The sequence below is a fragment of the Saccopteryx bilineata genome, chromosome 5 (genome assembly GCF_036850765.1).
Source record: "Saccopteryx bilineata isolate mSacBil1 chromosome 5, mSacBil1_pri_phased_curated, whole genome shotgun sequence".
Taxonomy (NCBI): domain Eukaryota; kingdom Metazoa; phylum Chordata; class Mammalia; order Chiroptera; family Emballonuridae; genus Saccopteryx; species Saccopteryx bilineata.
Window position 1 is genome coordinate 263,252,319 of NC_089494.1, and position 16,217 is coordinate 263,268,535.

Consider the following 16,217-nt stretch of genomic DNA (forward strand, 5'->3'; position numbering starts at 1 on the left):
TGTGCTCCGTCTCCCACAGACAGGGATGGCTCCGGCCGTGGTCCGAGAAGCCCCCGACCCTCAGCACCTCGGCTGCGGTTAGTCTGACTGCTTCTTTCCAAGGAGCACCGTCAAGAGAGCCACCCAAGAGAGCCAGCTCTCGGTATCAACGCCGACCCCACGCCTAGCCGGCGGGCATCGGCCTCGGGTCTCTAACACACACACTACCCTTCCCTGGGTTTTATGAGGAGGGTCTCTACGTGTACTAGTTCGACTGCTGGGGCCTCTGCGGCCGCCCCAGTGAGCATCGGCACCAGCAGAGCAAGGGTTCAGAGCACAGGGGCCGACAGGCATGCAGGGGCCACACCACCGCGGAGGACACCGACTGTACCATGCTGTTTGTAGATAGGGGGTTTCCTATAGATGTTATCTTTTACGCCGGTGTCTGGGAAAGAAGAAAGAGAACAGGAAGAGAAAGCAGCGTGAGCAAGCAGCCCGTGGGGGCTTCCAGTCGACTGATTCCTGTCAGTGCCCACCAGTCTCCGGGCTCACAGTCTCCAGAAAGGACCTGGGACCCCACCAAGGACGGTTCCCCGGGCCCCCACAACCGCGGATGACCAAGCCCCGCCCAGCCCAGGGGCCACGCCCCCAGCTTGAAGGGGCAGAGGGAGTGGGTGGCCAGAGGCACGGGGCCCCACCCCTGTGGCCCCGACAGCGGCTTCTCCGCAGCCTACCCTGGAGGGCGGAGAGCGCGGGGCTTCGGGAGAAATGGGAAGTGTGGGATGTGCTGATTTCTAAAGCATCTCGGAATTGGTGGAGGGGCGGGGGGGGGGGGGGGGCGGGGGGGGGGCACGTGGAGAGGCTTGGGCATCACTCAACACGGGGGGGGGCGTGGAGAGGCTTGGGCATCACTCAACACGGGGGGGGCGTGGAGAGGCTTGGGCACCACTCAACACGGGGGGGGGCGTGGAGAGGCTTGGGCACCACTCAACACGGGGGGGGGCGTGGAGAGGCTTGGGCACCACTCAACACGAGGGGGGGGCGTGGAGAGGCTTGGGCACCACTCAACACGGGGGGGGGCGTGGAGAGGCTTGGGCATCACTCAACACGGGGGGGGGCGTGGAGAGGCTTGGGCACCACTCAACACGAGGGGGGGGCGTGGAGAGGCTTGGGCACCACTCAACACGGGGGGGGGCGTGGAGACGCTTGGGCACCACTCAACACGGGCAGAAGCCAGGCAGCCCCAGGGCGCGCCCCGTGCCTACCTGGGATGTGGAAATGGCGCGGAGCCTGCTGGTAGGTGGAGGGGGGCGGCTTGCTGTCGGACAGCACCGAGAGGCTGGGGGTGCTCCGGCCGCTTTCGCTGCCTCCAGACGGAAGAGCAGAGGCAGCGGGCAGAGGGGGAAGGGAAGCAAAGCAGAGTATTTCAAGCGTGAAGGCTTATTCCCAGCAGCGAGCCCCGTCTCCCCTGCCGGCGGGCCCCCGAGCCCCTGCCCGGGGCTGACATCTCCACCACGGACCCAGGACTTGTTAATCCAACCTCGCGCCCACCCTTCCCCTGGCGCGGTGGCAGAGGAACAGCGCCCCCGGGGGGCTGCAAGCCGGCTGGTCCCCTAGTTCCCGGGAAGGCTGGCCTGCCCACCCTGACAGGGCCCCGCTGTGCCTGGGCTGGGGGTACAGCAGGGCACTCTGCTGCTGGCTGGGGCCGGGGTTTAAATCCAGCGGGAGGCCCCCCCTTCCTGAGTACCCTTGTAGAAAAATACCCTGTTGGGGTTTTTTTTTTGAGAAGCCACAATAGGATTAAAGTGCTAGAATAAAATCTGTCCTGAAAAGCCGCTGAGAGGAATGTCAGTGCGACAGCAGGACCTGTCGGAATCCAGCGCTGCGTTCTTCCTGGAGCTGGTGTTTTGTTTTTTTGTGGGTTTCCTTGGCAAATTGAACGGAAAGAACCCTGATCCTGGCTCCCGTGTCTTATCCCATCTGGATTTGGGATTTCTGTCTTGCAGACGAGGTTGGATTATCAAGTCACACATGTAGATGGCTATCGTCCCCCGGGGGCGAGCTGCCCCCAGCCCTGTGTTTCAGAAATGAGGTGACACACAGAACGCAGCGGCACTGGACACTGTGCGTGAGGAGGCGAGCGGTGCGCTTCAGGAGACACTCTTAAGACACGACCCGGGTCCTCTCCCATCAGCCTCAGGAAACCTCGCGCCACACTCAGGGACAGCCTGGCATGGGCAAGGGCCCCCATGACCTCAGACAACCCCTTGGAGCACAGCTGTTCAGAGCCACTGGACCCAAGGTGATGGGGCCGCACGTCCACTGCGAGTGGATGCTGTGCAGACCTCGAGGTGGCCCGGCCAGGGATCGCGTGGCCTGCTGACGAGGAAGGTGCCCGCTCAGGGCGAGCTCTTCCCCAGACGGGGCGCCCGCAGAGGTGGGGGTTCAGCTCCAGCCAGCCACACCCGGAGCCCACACCGGGCTGAGGTCTCAGCAGGGGCTGCTGATGGGCGTTGAGCCTCTTCCTGGGCCTGGGAGCCAATTTCGCCCGTCGGCACCAACGGGGCTTCAGACAGAGGGCTGCCCATCACCCCCATGGCGTGCACCCCGCTTTTCCCTCAGCTGCCCTCCAGCAGAGCGTGGAGCCTTGCAGAGCCTGTCCAGACGCCTGCACTGCCCTGGGCCGCAGGGGCCTCCAGGCTGTGCCGAGCCCCGGAGAGACGACACCCCACCTGCACAGACCCGTCCTATCACTCTGTGTGTGATGGATCCCTCCCCGAGGACTCTGACAAGTTCACCTGCTCGGACCGCTCACCCGGGGTCGTCCCTACGCTCCTGTGTTCTTGCCACAGCCTGTTGAATCTGGGGGACCTCACAGGGCCCGTTTCTCTCTGCCTAGAATTCATGGTCCCTCGTCCACCACGCTGCCCAGCCTCACAGCCTCTAACATGCCACAGGCCTCCTGTCCCCCCGTCACCAAGCCCACAGTGCCGTGTCCTCTGTATCTCACAAGCTGGGTTCTGTATGTGCGCGTGACACATTTATCTAAGGAGATCCCATGGCTTTCCTCCGGTGCTTAGGGGCCTAACACCCGGAGGGGCAGCTGGGGACACTGACCTGGTGGCCCTATGGGTCCATTTTGCCTACTTTACACCTGCCTTCCAGGGGCCTTTACACCAGTCATCAAACTGCCCAGGTCTCGGTCCCAACCCAAGACGACGCTTTCCTCCCCTCCCCCCTCCTGGCCTCCGCTGCCCCCACCTCCCCGTCTGGAACCCGCATTCCAATACTCCCCACTTGTCCAAACCCTTCCCGGGTCATGGCTCAGGTACAAGCCTTTCTGGGGGACACAGGCCACCCATGCCCATTCACCCCCTGCCCGTTCACTGTGTCGCCTCGTCGTAATAAAATGCACCACTGACCCTGACCCCGCGTGGGGGCCACTTGGGGCGCTGTGCCCGTGCCGGCTCTCAGAACATCCATGACAGTCCTGTGGGGCACATGCCACCATGGCCGCCTTCTGCAGGAGGGACGGACAGGGTTGGGAGGGTGCAGGGGGCCGGCGCCCGGGGGCGGCTCTGGTTACTGCTCTGGGGACTGGCCTCTTCCACGGGCCTCCTTCGATGTCAAAGTCCACACTGCTGCCATCACCATGGATACGAGGAAGTGGGAGGAGCCTGGCTGTGTAGGGACCCTGAGAAGGCACAGACGGTGTCCCTTCTGGTGAGGCTCATGGCTTCTGCCGGAGGTGGTTCAGGAGCGGGCCGGCTTCTGACGTCTGCTGGGGAGGGGGCAGCGCCCCGTGAGGGGGTCAAGAGGACAGGGAGGGTGCCAGCTTGTGCATGGGAAGACCCCGCCTTTGAAAAGCCACCTGCTTCTTTTACTTCAAGCAGAGAACTTCCTGGAAGGTCGCTCCGGGCAGTGCAGAGGTCCTGCGTCCTGGTGTCCAGGCCCCTACAGGTGACACCGCTCGTCACTATGAGCACTGCCGCGCTCCGGGCAGTGCAGAGGTCCTGCGTCCTGGTGTCCAGGCCCCTACAGGTGACACCGCTCGTCACTATGAGCACTGCCGTGGTAGCATTCGGTAAATGCCACCCTCAGCTCGTATTCCGCACATTCTAGCTCACGGCCTGTTCCTGTCCCAGCATCCCACTGGGGCACCACGTCCCCTTCTGTCACCACGGCTCCCTGGCCCCCTCCGGGCGGTGACAGCTTCTCAGACTCTCCTTCTTTCCTCATGACCCTGGCAGCTTTGAGACATCCTGTCGGTGTTCTGTTCAGCGTCCCTTGGCTGGGATTTGTCTGACATTTTTTCCCCGTGATTAGACGGAGGTTACGGCTCCTGGGAGGACCACAGAGAAGCGCCCTTCTCACCCCATCGGTTAAGGCAACACACATGGTGTCCCATGACCTGCCACTGTGATGCTGACCTGGTGCCCTGCCCAGGGTTGTGGTGGTGGCCAGGTTTCTCTACTGTCCTGCTGCGCTCTGCGCCCTTCCACACCGTCCTGTAGGGAGGCGGTTGCCGAGGACAGCCCACAACTGAGGAGGCCTTCCCCAGGGGCGGGGGTGGATGCCCGGCCCCCTGGCCAGCTGAGAGCGGGCAGGTGACCTGGGCATGGCTGACCACCGGTGCCCACAGGCTGGGATGCCCTGGAGCCCGTTGACTGAGTGAGAGGCACCAGGAGAAGAGCTCAGGCTCGGTCTCCTCTGGGGTGAGTTCTGGGAGGAGGCTGTGCCCTCCTGATCATGGACAGCCCTGGAAGTCTGGCAGGGGACAGAGCCAGGGGGCCGGGCTCCCCTACATTCTACATTAGAGAGGAGGGTGGGGGCTTCATCTGATTTCTGAACAAAGGGAACTGTTGGCTGAAACAGCCAGGAGGGAACCAGGCAGAGACCAGCCATGGCGGCAGCAAGACCCACCACAGGGCCAGTGCCCGTGCCCACCCAGCAGAGGGCACGGGCATGGGGCTTTCTGCCTCTGGGGGCACCCCTGAGTGGGCTACAGCAGAGGCAGTTTCTGAACTGCATTCTGGTGGGTGGGTAGGGACCTGTCTGTAGCAGGTAGAGCCCTGCTGGTCCCACCGAAAGAACAGGGCTGCCTCCCCCCCCCCCCCCGTCTCCTTCCCTGACCCTCTCTTGTGTCTAAGGATGGGGCGCTCCGGTGGGGGCTGCCCTAGGCTGAGGCCCCCTTCTGGCCTTGCCTCACCCTGGAGAGGTGAGAACTAGAGGGTGGAGACTCAGAGGGGCAGAGCAGAGGCCACAGGGCCTGCTCTGGCTCCAGACCCCAGCGGGACAAGTCTCGGCCACAGGGCCTGCTCTGGCTCCAGACCCCAGCGGGACAAGTCTCGGCCACAGGGCTGCCCAGCACAGCTCACGGGGGGGGGGGGGGGGGGGGGGGCGCCAGAGAGCAAGGCTGGAGCAGCCAGGACAGTGAGTGTCCCTGCCCCCCCCCCCAGCTGTAACAGCCCCACCCAGAGCAGGGCCATGTCAGGCGGGAGGGAGGCTGGACGTGAGGCCTTGGACTTTCGAGCAAAGGAAACTTGCCTCGGAGTCCAGCTCCCTCTGGTTTGAGGGGAGCACTCTGTCTGCCGCTGGGGGGGACCACACACTTAGGTGCCGCACGGATGCCTGCAGCAGGGCCCGCCAGCGGCTTCACACTCCAGCGTGTGCCACTTCAGGCTGTCCTGCTTCTTGAAAGAGTCAGTGGGCCCAGCAGAGACCATGCGTGGTAGGGCTAGGTCGACGGGAAGGAGGCATGGAGGTCCCCAGGGTTTGGGGCTCTCTTCTCAGTGGACCCAATGAGATCACAAAAAGCAAGTGATGATGACGGATATTAAGAGAGCCAAGGAGGCCGTCCAATGACCATCAGATGACAGAGTGATCCAGCTGAGGCTGCCGGCCTCCTGGTCCCTTCGGGACAGAAGATTCTGCCTGAGATGCTCTCAGCAGCTGCAGGAACGGGGACTTGACCTTGTCTCTTGGGGAATCGGCAAGAACATCCCTGCTGCTTCCGCTCATGCTGACTCTTCCTGTGGTGTATCAGTCAGCTAGGGCTGCGTAACAAACACCACGGACCGGGGGCTGAGGCAACAAACAGTTCTCACAGCTCTGGAGGCGGGAAGTCTGGCAGGATTCAGTTCCCGGTGAGAGCGCCTTTCCTGGCTGTGGACAGCCTCCCTGTCTTCACACGGACCTTCCTCTGAGCACATGCAGTGACTGAGAGGTCTCCTGGTGTCTTTCCTCTGCCTACGAGACCACCAATCCTGTGGGACTAGGGCCCCCCACCTTTATGACTCCATGTGACCCTAATAACCTTCTAAAGACCCTTTTCTGAATGCAGCCACATTGGGATTTAGGATTTATTTCAACATATAAATGTTGGGGGGAGCAGAATTCAGTCCGTAGTGTATGGGAAAACGGGAGTTTGGCCCTCTTCCTAGTGGGATTCACACACACCCTTCTGTGCAGGGATGTGGACAGCGGGCGGGTCTGTACCCTGGGAAGAGGCAAGAGTTGAAGCCATGCGTGGGGTGCACCCTGCCCAGGCCCCCTGCACCCAGGCTGCGGACAAGTCACCGCTCTGTTCAGGCCTTAGCTTTCGGTCCCTGCGCCCGCGGAGCCGACCGTGGGAAACAACACGGGATGATGTCGGTCCCAGGGCAGGCGAGGACCGGTCCTGATCTCCCCTGCAGCCCCTACCCCACCCCTCACCGCTCACGCTTTTCCGTAACAGCCACACACCCACAGGCACAGAACTGGACTCACAAGACACAGGGCGGGGAGCACGGACGTGAGACACGGGGCTCGGGAAGCCATGCGGCGACACAGACACGAGACACACGCGTGCGGTGGACGCCCGCCAGCGCCCCAGCCCGCAGCACTGCGCGCCTTACCTCGGAAGTAGGGGATGTAATGATGTCTGAACACGGAGGTAGGGCTTGGGTGTTGGGACAGGGACAGGCAGCTACTGGTACCAACACTCACAGTACCAGCTGCGGGGCAACAGAGAGCGAGTCAGAGTCCGCCGGCTCGCGGCCACGGAACCACAAACATCCCTGGGCCCCTTCGCTAGGAACATGTCTGCCTCCTCTCCCCAAGAAGGCACACCTTTCGGGGGGGGGCTCACCAAACAGGTTTTACACCCGTCTGCTCCAGACCCAGAGTGAGGGAGACGGGCCCTCAGGGGACAGGAGCTGCCAGTGCCCTGAGCCCCCCTGTCACCCCGCCTGGGGGCTCCGTGGGACCAAGGACACAGGTGGAGAGCAGCTGGCTGGACGGGGGGTGTGCCCAGACTGTCACCTGACCACCAAACGGCCTTGTCTGTGCTCATCACAGGTCTGGGCTCTCTGGGGTTACCTCCCCGCTGGGACCGGTCCACCAGCCCAGGTGACCCAGAGTACAGTGGTCACGGGTCAGCAGAGGGGCCCTCGGACAGGACAAGGGCCTTTCGTTCCCTGAACCTGGACTGCCTGCTCCCTTGCGCCCTCCCTCCCTCGTCCACGTGCTCACCCACTTCCGGGACCCCCACCCTCGGGCGGATGCACCAGGCACATGGCAGGGAGCCCACGAAAGTAACTGCGTATGAATGAGTTCCGATTTTTCCACGTGGGCTGAGCAGTAAGAGCTGCAGCCCGTGGGGAGGGGGGCGTGGTGGAGCCGTTTGACAGCCGGCCGAGGAGGAGCAAGCGGCGTGGAAAAATCCCCCAAAAAGGCAGCGCCCTTTTTGAGTGTGGAGCGTCCCGTGGCTCTGCCATGCGGAGGGCGACGAGGGATCTGGCAGCTAAGGGACAGCAGCGCACAGCTGGGCACCAGGCAGGGGATGGGGCGGGACGGGAGAGAGGACCCTCCATGGGGCTCCCCCTGCTCCGAGCGGCCTGGCAGGGGGCCTCTTGCCAACTTTCCCGTGGGTCCTTAGGGCCAGCGACCCAGCTCCAGGCGACGTGTCCATGGAGAGTGACTCTATTTTCTGGCCTTTGATTTTTTTTTTTTGCCTTCGCACCTCAGACCTTCCCAGACCCGCGGGAGCTCCGCAGAGCTAACGGACTCCTGCCTACCGTCCGCGCTTCCGTCTTCCCGAGGTCTCGTTGGCTAAAACGGCAATGACACCAGCTAGGTTCTAGGTGCTCGGGGTCTGCCTCGTGGCCTCAGAGCGGACACACCGGCCGCCTCTGCGGTCAGCCTCCACCTCCCCACCCCATGAGGGCCTTTTCCTCTCGTCACTGCACGATGGCTTCTCTGTCACCCACGGCGCCCCTCCCCCGCCACACACACCCGTCCATCAATTTTCTGGTTGTGGATAAGAGACAGATTCATAGCAGAAAAGGCACCAAGAAATACAGCTTCACTGGGGGGGTGGGGTCAAAGAGGCCGGGGAAGCCGAGTACCTGGCCGGCTGTAGTGCTGGGGCGACCGCGAGGTGGGGGTGTAGCGCCCAAGGCTGACGGACCCCGTGGAGCTCGGGCTGGAGGTCCGGCACTGCTTGTAGGAGCGGTCGTCCTGGTCCCCCTGGGAGGGAAGACAGCCTGGTGAACAAGAGCCAGGGCCCAGCCCGCCCTCTCCCACCCCCCCACTCTCCTCCCGCCTTCGCTTTCCTGACCTAAGAGCCGGACTCAACACAACCCCAGGACAGAGTCGTCTCCCCTGCCAGGCACGGGGTGGAGGCGTCACATGGGGGCTTGGCTTTGGTGCTGACACTCCTGTGGGCCTGAGCATGGTCCCCGTGCCCACCAGGTACCAGAGAGCAGGGTCCACCCCACCCCTCCGACAGCCCCTCCTGCCGCTGCGGCTCCCACACCAGTGGGGAAGGCACCCACTCCCCCTTCACCCCTCAGCTCCCCCCTCATTCCCAATCTTTCCCAGCACCCAAGGCTCCTTGGCACACAGTGTGAGCACCACTGTGCTCTCCCAGCCTTGCTGCCCCCCCCCGGCGTGGGAGGTGGGAGGGCACTGGTTGAGTCAGACCCACGAGCACTGACAATGCAGACTCCACTCAAGCAGGACGAGCAACCATTCGGAGCAGTCGGAGCGGGCGGGCGGCAGGCGGCGTGAGATGGCACGGTGGACAGGAGGGGGAAGAGCAGTGCGGGGCCCCCCACAGCTTAGCACGCTGCCCTGAGTCATGACACAGCTCAGCCCAGGGTCCCGCCATGGGGGGGCAGGCAGGGGGGACGCTGCAGTTTGGCCCTGGAGGCCGGCAGGGGGGGGGCAGGCGGGGGGACACGGGGGCAAGCGGGGGGGACACGGGGGGCAGGCGGGGGGGGACGCTGCTGCTTGGCCCTCGAGGCCGGCATGGGGGGGGCAGGCGGGGGGACACAGGGGGGCAAGCGGGGGGGACACGGGGGGCAGGCGGGGGGGGACGCTGCTGCTTGGCCCTCGAGGCCGGCACGGGGGGGGGGGACAGGCCGGCACGGGGGGGAGCGAGGCAAGAGTCGGTCTGGCACTCACGGCTCCCACGCCTTTCCAAATCCACCGGCTACCTCCCTCCTAGGGCACACTCTTCAGCCAAACTGACCAGGCCACTGTCCCTAAAGCCAGCCGTGCACCCCGCTCCACACTTGGCTCCAGCCAGGCCTCGTGGAGGCACTGCCCCTGCAGTCCCTGTGTGTGCTGCACCCAGAGCCCTGTGGCCTGTCCCGGCCGCGGAGACGGGCCCCGTCCTGGTCAGCTAGAGCCTTTCTGTGTATGCCCTCCATCCTGGGCTCCCTCCGCACGGCCTGTTGGCCCGTTGACGCCCACAGGGTCCTGTCTCCTCGCCCAGCCTGTCTGCGGGGCTTGCGTGCCATGTGCACGATTGGGTTGTTGAATTCCTGGACCGAGGAGTCTGATGCCCAAGCAGACTGGAGTCTGGTTGGCAGTGATCGACATCCCTGACTGGTTCTGAGCAACGGGAAGAGAGTGGGCCGCTCATCACCAAAGCTGTGTGGTGGAGACATGCTTCCGGAATGTCTGTCTGCAAGGACTTCCCACATGTCCCGCTTGGAGGCGCAGGAGGTGGGCTCTGGGCCACCCCAGGCTCCTGGACTTCCTCTCTAAGGGAGCCGTGGTGCAGACCTCGGGAGCCCCGTGCCCCAGGTGCCCGCATCGGCGGGTCCACAGACACACCAGGGAGGCATGCAAGTGAGACGTGATTATGAAAATAACCAATGCCCAGGAGGGCGCCCCAGCCAGGGAGCACCACGGCCCGGGCACCGCGGTCAGGAGCCACGGAGGCCCTCCTGGGGGCGGCAGGTGGCTCTGTTCATAATCTGGGGGTGGCACTGTGAGCACGCGGGCTGGGGCGGCAGGTGGCACTGTGAGCACGCGGGCTGGGGCGGCAGGTGGCACTGTGAGCATGCGGGCTGGGGGCGGCAGGTGGTTCTGTTCATAACCCGGGGGTGGCACTGTGAGCACACAGGCTGGGGGCGGCAGGTGGCACTGTGAGCACGCGGGCTGGGGCGGCAGGTGGCTCTGTTCATAACCCAGGGGTGGCACTGTGAGCATGCGAGCTGGGGGTGGCAGGAGGTTATGTTCATAACCCGGGGGTGGCACTGTGAGCACGCGGGCTGGGGGTGGCAGGAGGTTATGTTCATAACCCGGGGGTGGCACTGTGAGCACGCGGGCTGGGGCGGCAGGTGGCTCTGTTCATAACCCAGGGGTGGCACTGTGAGCATGCGAGCTGGGGGTGGCAGGAGGTTATGTTCATAACCCGGGGGTGGCACTGTGAGCATGCGGGCTGGGGGCGGCAGGTGGTTATGTTCATAACCCGGGGGTGGCACTGTGAGCACACAGGCTGGGGTGGCAGGTGGCTCTGTTCATAACCCAGGGGTGGCACTGTGAGCATGCGAGCTGGGGGTGGCAGGAGGTTATGTTCATAACCCGGGGGTGGCACTGTGAGCACGCGGGCTGGGGGTGGCAGGAGGTTATGTTCATAACCCGGGGGTGGCACTGTGAGCACGCGGGCTGGGGCGGCAGGTGGCTCTGTTCATAACCCGGGGGTGGCACTGTGAGCATGCGGGCTGGGGGTGGCAGGAGGTTATGTTCATAACCCGGGGGTGGCACTGTGAGCACGCGGGCTGGGGGTGGCAGGAGGTTATGTTCATAACCCGGGGGTGGCACTGTGAGCACGCGGGCTGGGGAGGCAGGTGGCACTGGGAGCACGCAGGTTGGGGCGGCAGGAGGTTATGTTCATAACCCGGGGGTGGCACTGTGAGCACGCGGGCTGGGGGTGGCAGGAGGTTATGTTCATAACCCGGGGGTGGCACTGTGAGCACGCGGGCTGGGGTGGCAGGTGGCTCTGTTCATAACCCAGGGGTGGCACTGTGAGCACGCGGGCTGGGGGTGGCAGGAGGTTATGTTCATAACCCGGGGGTGGCACTGTGAGCACGCGGGCTGGGGGTGGCAGGAGGTTATGTTCATAACCCGGGGGTGGCACTGTGAGCACGCGGGCTGGGGCGGCGGGGGCAGCAGTTACCTCCGTCGGTGTTGGCGAGAGCAACTGCGGTGACTGTGGACGCAACACAGAGCAGCCTGTCAGCACCTCAGCACCAGCGGCCGCGTGTGGGAGAGACGACACACGGCACAGATGCAGACACGCACATGCACACGCACAGGCACACGCACACGTGACAGGCCCTCCTCCACCCGGGAGAGGAACCCAGCATGGGACTCCCCGGACTCTCTTACGGGAGAAACAGGGTCAACGGCACCCCGAGAAAGAGGCTCCCGGGACGCTAACTGGTGCCCGTCCTGGAGCCTGTCCGCACTGCTCTCCCAGGAAGACATTTTTCCAAAAGGAAGACTGTTGGCTCAGGGCATGGGGCAGCAACATGCTGGGGCCCAAGGGTCCAGGTGAGGTCCGGCTCTGCCAGGGAGCAGTGACCAGCCTCCCCAGCGGGACGCCTCCGGTCAGGACAGGTGAGCACCGTCTGCTCCACAGACGTTTGCTACGGGAGATGGTGGCCAAGCCACCTGACCTCTCCGGCCCTCTTCCAGGGCCTCCAGCAGAACACAGACCGGACACTGGACCACGCGGGCACCTGCCCAGCTCAGGCATGTGGCGGGTGGGGGCAGGTGAAGACCCCCACCTTCATGCCCTGCTCACTGGCCTCTCTTCCTGGCACTTACCACCTGGGGGGTCCCATATGTCCCCTGGGGCAGCAGCCAGGCAGCAGGGATACCTGCTGGCCTCTGAGCAAGGGAAGCAGGGCCCTCCTCACGCTCCCTGGCCTCCCCTCGAGCTCCATGGCTGTGCCAGCCACTGGGACAGCAGCTGGTGCCGGGGGCTCAGCAGGGCCAGGCTGGGCTCGAGTGCACCACCCCCTCCAGCATGGCACCCCCCGGAACCCCAGCCTCACTGCCCAAGAGGCCCTGGCTGGACACTCAAACAGGCGGCGGCGGGGACACGTGTGGCGGGCCTGTGCTCTCCGCGGCCACCCACCGGCGAGCGGCACACACGCGCTCAGACCGACGGCCGGCAGAGGCTCCCGTCACACGGAAACCTCAAAACCACCACAAGAAAATCGGAAGCCAACAGCGCCCGCACCACGTGGAAGAGGCAGCTGCTCCGAGACGTCACCAGCAGAGGACGCCGCCCACAGGGACGCTGCCCACAGGGACGTCGCCCACAGGGACGCCGCCCACAGGGACGTCACGGGTCACCCGGCTTGTGGAAGTCATGGGCCCGAGGACCAGGCCACCATGGCTGGTGGGGGTGGAAGCAAGGCCCGGAATGTTCTGGACGCAGGAGAACTGTCATTTCATACATCATGGAAACCCTCCCAAGCTGCAGAGATGATGGGGTCTCCCGGTCCCTGTCACCTCCCTAAATGCCAGCATGCTTCCCGCTCTCCGCCTCACGCGAGGGGCTTTTCGACGCCGTGCCCCGCGCGCCACGTGTCGCCTGCCCGGCCGTGTCTGGGGCAGGGGCCCTGGGGACACGCACAGCTCGCCGCAGGGCAGCAGAGAAGGCCCAGCGTCACGAGCGCCGTGGGGACAGCGTGAGGGGACGGTGTGAGGGGACAGCGTGAGGGGACGCACCGCGCTGGGGATGCACCGCGCTGGGGGACGCACCTCGCTGCAGCTCTGCCGGTCCCCCGCCGAGTGGCTGATGTAGGGCGCGTAGGAGATCATGTCCGGGCGGTCGATGTTGTAGATGGCCTTGCTCTTGGGAAGGGCAGCCAGGTCCCTGTAGTCGAGAATCTCGTCGCCCAGCTTGGCCTGCCAGGGGAGAGCAGAGGGGCGCAGTGGGGCCCGCATGCCGGGGGGCACAGCCGGGGGAGGGGGTGCCGAGCTGGGCCCAGACCCCCTGCGGGCAGACCTGGACCGGGGGCGGGAGGCCTCACGATCATGTGGGCCTGGGTCCCTGTGCCTACGAAGTAGGAGAGAAGGCCCACAGGATGGATGGCCTTCTCTGGGGGCCAAAGAGGTGCAGCCTGGGTGTGCCTGACATGGGGCCAGAGGACCGTGACACGTGGTCCGTGGCCTTAAAGTACATACATCTCTGTGTGCATACAAATACATACACATACACAAACACAAATGTATGCATACACATGTACACATGGACATAGGCACATGCATCTATGCACACATGAAATACATGGACACGTGCACACAAACACACACCCATGTGGAATGCAAGTAGGTACTATAACTACAAACACACCAATATGTGTGCACATGCACACACATACACACATGTACTCATACACACATGTACACAGACACACACATTCTCCTGAACAAAAATGGATACACAACGTATATTATCCTTAGCACACGATCCTAGGAACGCGTTAGGAACACCGTCCACAACACGCACAGGTCTGCGTGGTATTCACTAGGCCCGCCCGGCCAGCCCCACGTGTGCCCCAGCGGGTTTGTTCAGGCCAGCCCTGGCGCCTGGCCGTGCGGACGATGTCACTCACACCCTTGTCAGCGGCAGCTGCCAGCACCGCTTTGTGCCCTTGTCACTACATGACTGGGGCGTGGCTGGGTCAAGCTTTGTCCACGTGGCAGAAAGGCTCCGGGTCAGCCTCCAGGAGTCAGCACCATCCCTGAGGCAGGGAAGGCAGCGCGGACACCGGGCGAGGGCACCCCAGCCTCCAGGACTCGCTCAGCCGTGACCCCAGACCCCCACCTCTCCCCACTGTCGGAAGAATCCAGCTTACATAAATCACGCGGCTGGGAGACCCGGAGGTGCTGGATGCAGGCATGGAGACGATGCTCTCTGAGGACATCCTGGTCTCCTGGGAGAGGAGGAGACGGGGAGACGGGAAACAGAACATGTCAGCGTGAGGACCCTCCAGAGGTCACTGTCACTGTCACAGTCACACGGCAACAAGAGGCCAGCTCACAGACAGTTTTTCCGTTGGCAGGTTAGAAGAATTCTTAAAATAAACAGGCAGGCTTGGACAGATAACTGGAAACGAATCGGACAGACATGCGGGTGACGTGGGCTACAGCAAAGCAGGGACGCTCTCCGTGCCGACGGTCGACGGTCGGCAAGCTTTCCTGGTGCCGAAATGGTCTGTTCTCTGGAGGACAAGAGCGAGCAGCCTGACCAGGCGGTGGCGCAGTGGACAGAGCGTCGGACTGGGACACAGAGGACCCAGGTTAGAAACCCTGAGGTCACCAGCTTGAGCACGGGCTCATCTGGTTTGAGCAAAGCTCACCAACTTGGACCCAAGGTCACTGGCTCGAGCAAGGGGTCACTCAGTCTGCTGTAGCCCCCCACCCCCTGTCAAGGCACATGTGGAAAAGCAGTCAATGAACAACTAAGGTGCCGCAGTGAAGAGATGCTTCTCATCTCTCTCCCTTCCTGCCTGTCCCTATCTGTCCCTCTCTCTGTCTCTCTGTCTCTGTCACACACACACAAAAGAGTGAGCAGCGGGGTTCCAAAGGGTTCTGAGTCCCAGAGGCAGACACCGTCTCGGACCCAGAATCGTGCTGCTCAGAGAAGTTATTTTCCACCCAGATTCCGGGCCGCATGGCGGCTCATCCCCCCAGCCCGGGCTCTGCTGTCGGACCTCGGGACGGTCTCATGACCTAAAGCCCCGTCTCCAGGCCAAGTCACTCCTGCGCCCTCCACGCCCCTCAGACAGCCACCCCACGCCTTCCTCAGCGCCAGCAGCCCAGGCACAACCCTGTGTTTGATCCTGCACCCCAGACACGCCTTGAACACAGCCAGCCCTCCTGAGGCCACCACGGCCACTCTCACCGCTGAGCCCTCGGGCTTGGCCCGGGGCCTCTCTGTGGTCCTCACCCGTAGAATCCGCCCCTTGAGTGCCCTGCCCCCTTCCCCGACCACACCTCCTGCTTCCCGGAGGTGACGGCTGCCCTGGCCGTCTATCTCCTCCCTGACCCTTCTCCTTCTCTGGCCCCCACCCCCAGCATGCTCCTGTGTCCATCCCCAGCTGCAGGGCGCCACCCGGCATCTCCACCCACCTGGGCCCAGCCCTGCCCCTGCCTGGACCACCCCCATCTCGCTTCCCCACGCTCCCGGTCTAAATGGAACCCATCTCCGTGAAGGGGCTCCCAGCCAGGAACTCGAACCCCCTCTCCCCATACACAGCACCTGCCACCTCCCCTCTTGTCTCCTAAGCAGGCCCCTCTGCACCCCTGCCACGCTGTCCACTCAGTGGTCCACGCCCACGGTACTGCCAGCGCCCGGCAGGGGTCCCGTTTCAGGCTGAACGGCGTCCCTCAAACTCCAAGGTGGAAGTCTGGCCTCCTGGTACCCCAGAACACGACTGGATTTGGAGATAAGAGCTAATTAGGTTAAAATGGGCTTTTAGGGCGGGTCCTGATCCGACATGCCCGGAGTCCTGATTAGAAGAGATGAGGACACAGACAGACACAGAGGGACAACCGTGTGAGGACACGAGGGGACGGCCAAGGAGCGAGGCCTCAGGAGAAGCCAGCGGGGCCGACGCCTGGACCTCGGACTTCCAGCCTCCAGGAATGAGAGGACTGGACCTCTGCTGTTGAAGCCACCAGTCCGGGGTGCTGCCATGGCAGCCCCAGGACATTAGCACAGGCTGTGGAGCCGTCCTCTCCCCGGTGGAGGACTCCCAGCTCCGCCTATGCTCAGCACGACAGCAGCGAGGCCGGGACAGCAGCAGGACCAGATGGCAGGCACACAGCCCTGTGAGGCTCAGGGGTGGCACCGGGCACACCCTGAGTGCAGACCAGCTTCTGCACCCAGAAGGGAGAGAGGAGTCAGAGGGCCCGATGCCGCCCCCAGGGGCTGCGGTCTC

At 63.8% G+C, this 16,217-nt stretch overlaps 1 protein-coding gene across 11 annotated transcripts in view; it reads right to left on the reverse strand.

The window, feature by feature from the left end:
* Positions 1–16,217, reverse strand: part of ABLIM2 (actin binding LIM protein family member 2) — a 136,940-nt gene that overhangs the window by 36,802 nt on the left and 83,921 nt on the right. For 5 of the 11 annotated variants that reach the window (XM_066233865.1, XM_066233854.1, XM_066233858.1 and 2 more), the window contains exons 9-15: positions 14,130–14,207; positions 13,030–13,176; positions 11,432–11,464; positions 8,367–8,487; positions 6,876–6,974; positions 1,245–1,346; positions 371–424 (exon numbers count right to left, since the gene is read on the reverse strand). In XM_066233865.1, coding sequence (XP_066089962.1) covers positions 371–424; positions 1,245–1,346; positions 6,876–6,974; positions 8,367–8,487; positions 11,432–11,464; positions 13,030–13,176; positions 14,130–14,207 — 634 coding nt within the window. The remainder of the gene's footprint in view (positions 1–370; positions 425–1,244; positions 1,347–6,875; positions 6,975–8,366; positions 8,488–11,431; positions 11,465–13,029; positions 13,177–14,129; positions 14,208–16,217) is intronic. The other 6 variants (XM_066233859.1, XM_066233855.1, XM_066233861.1 and 3 more) reach the window with 4 other exon arrangements.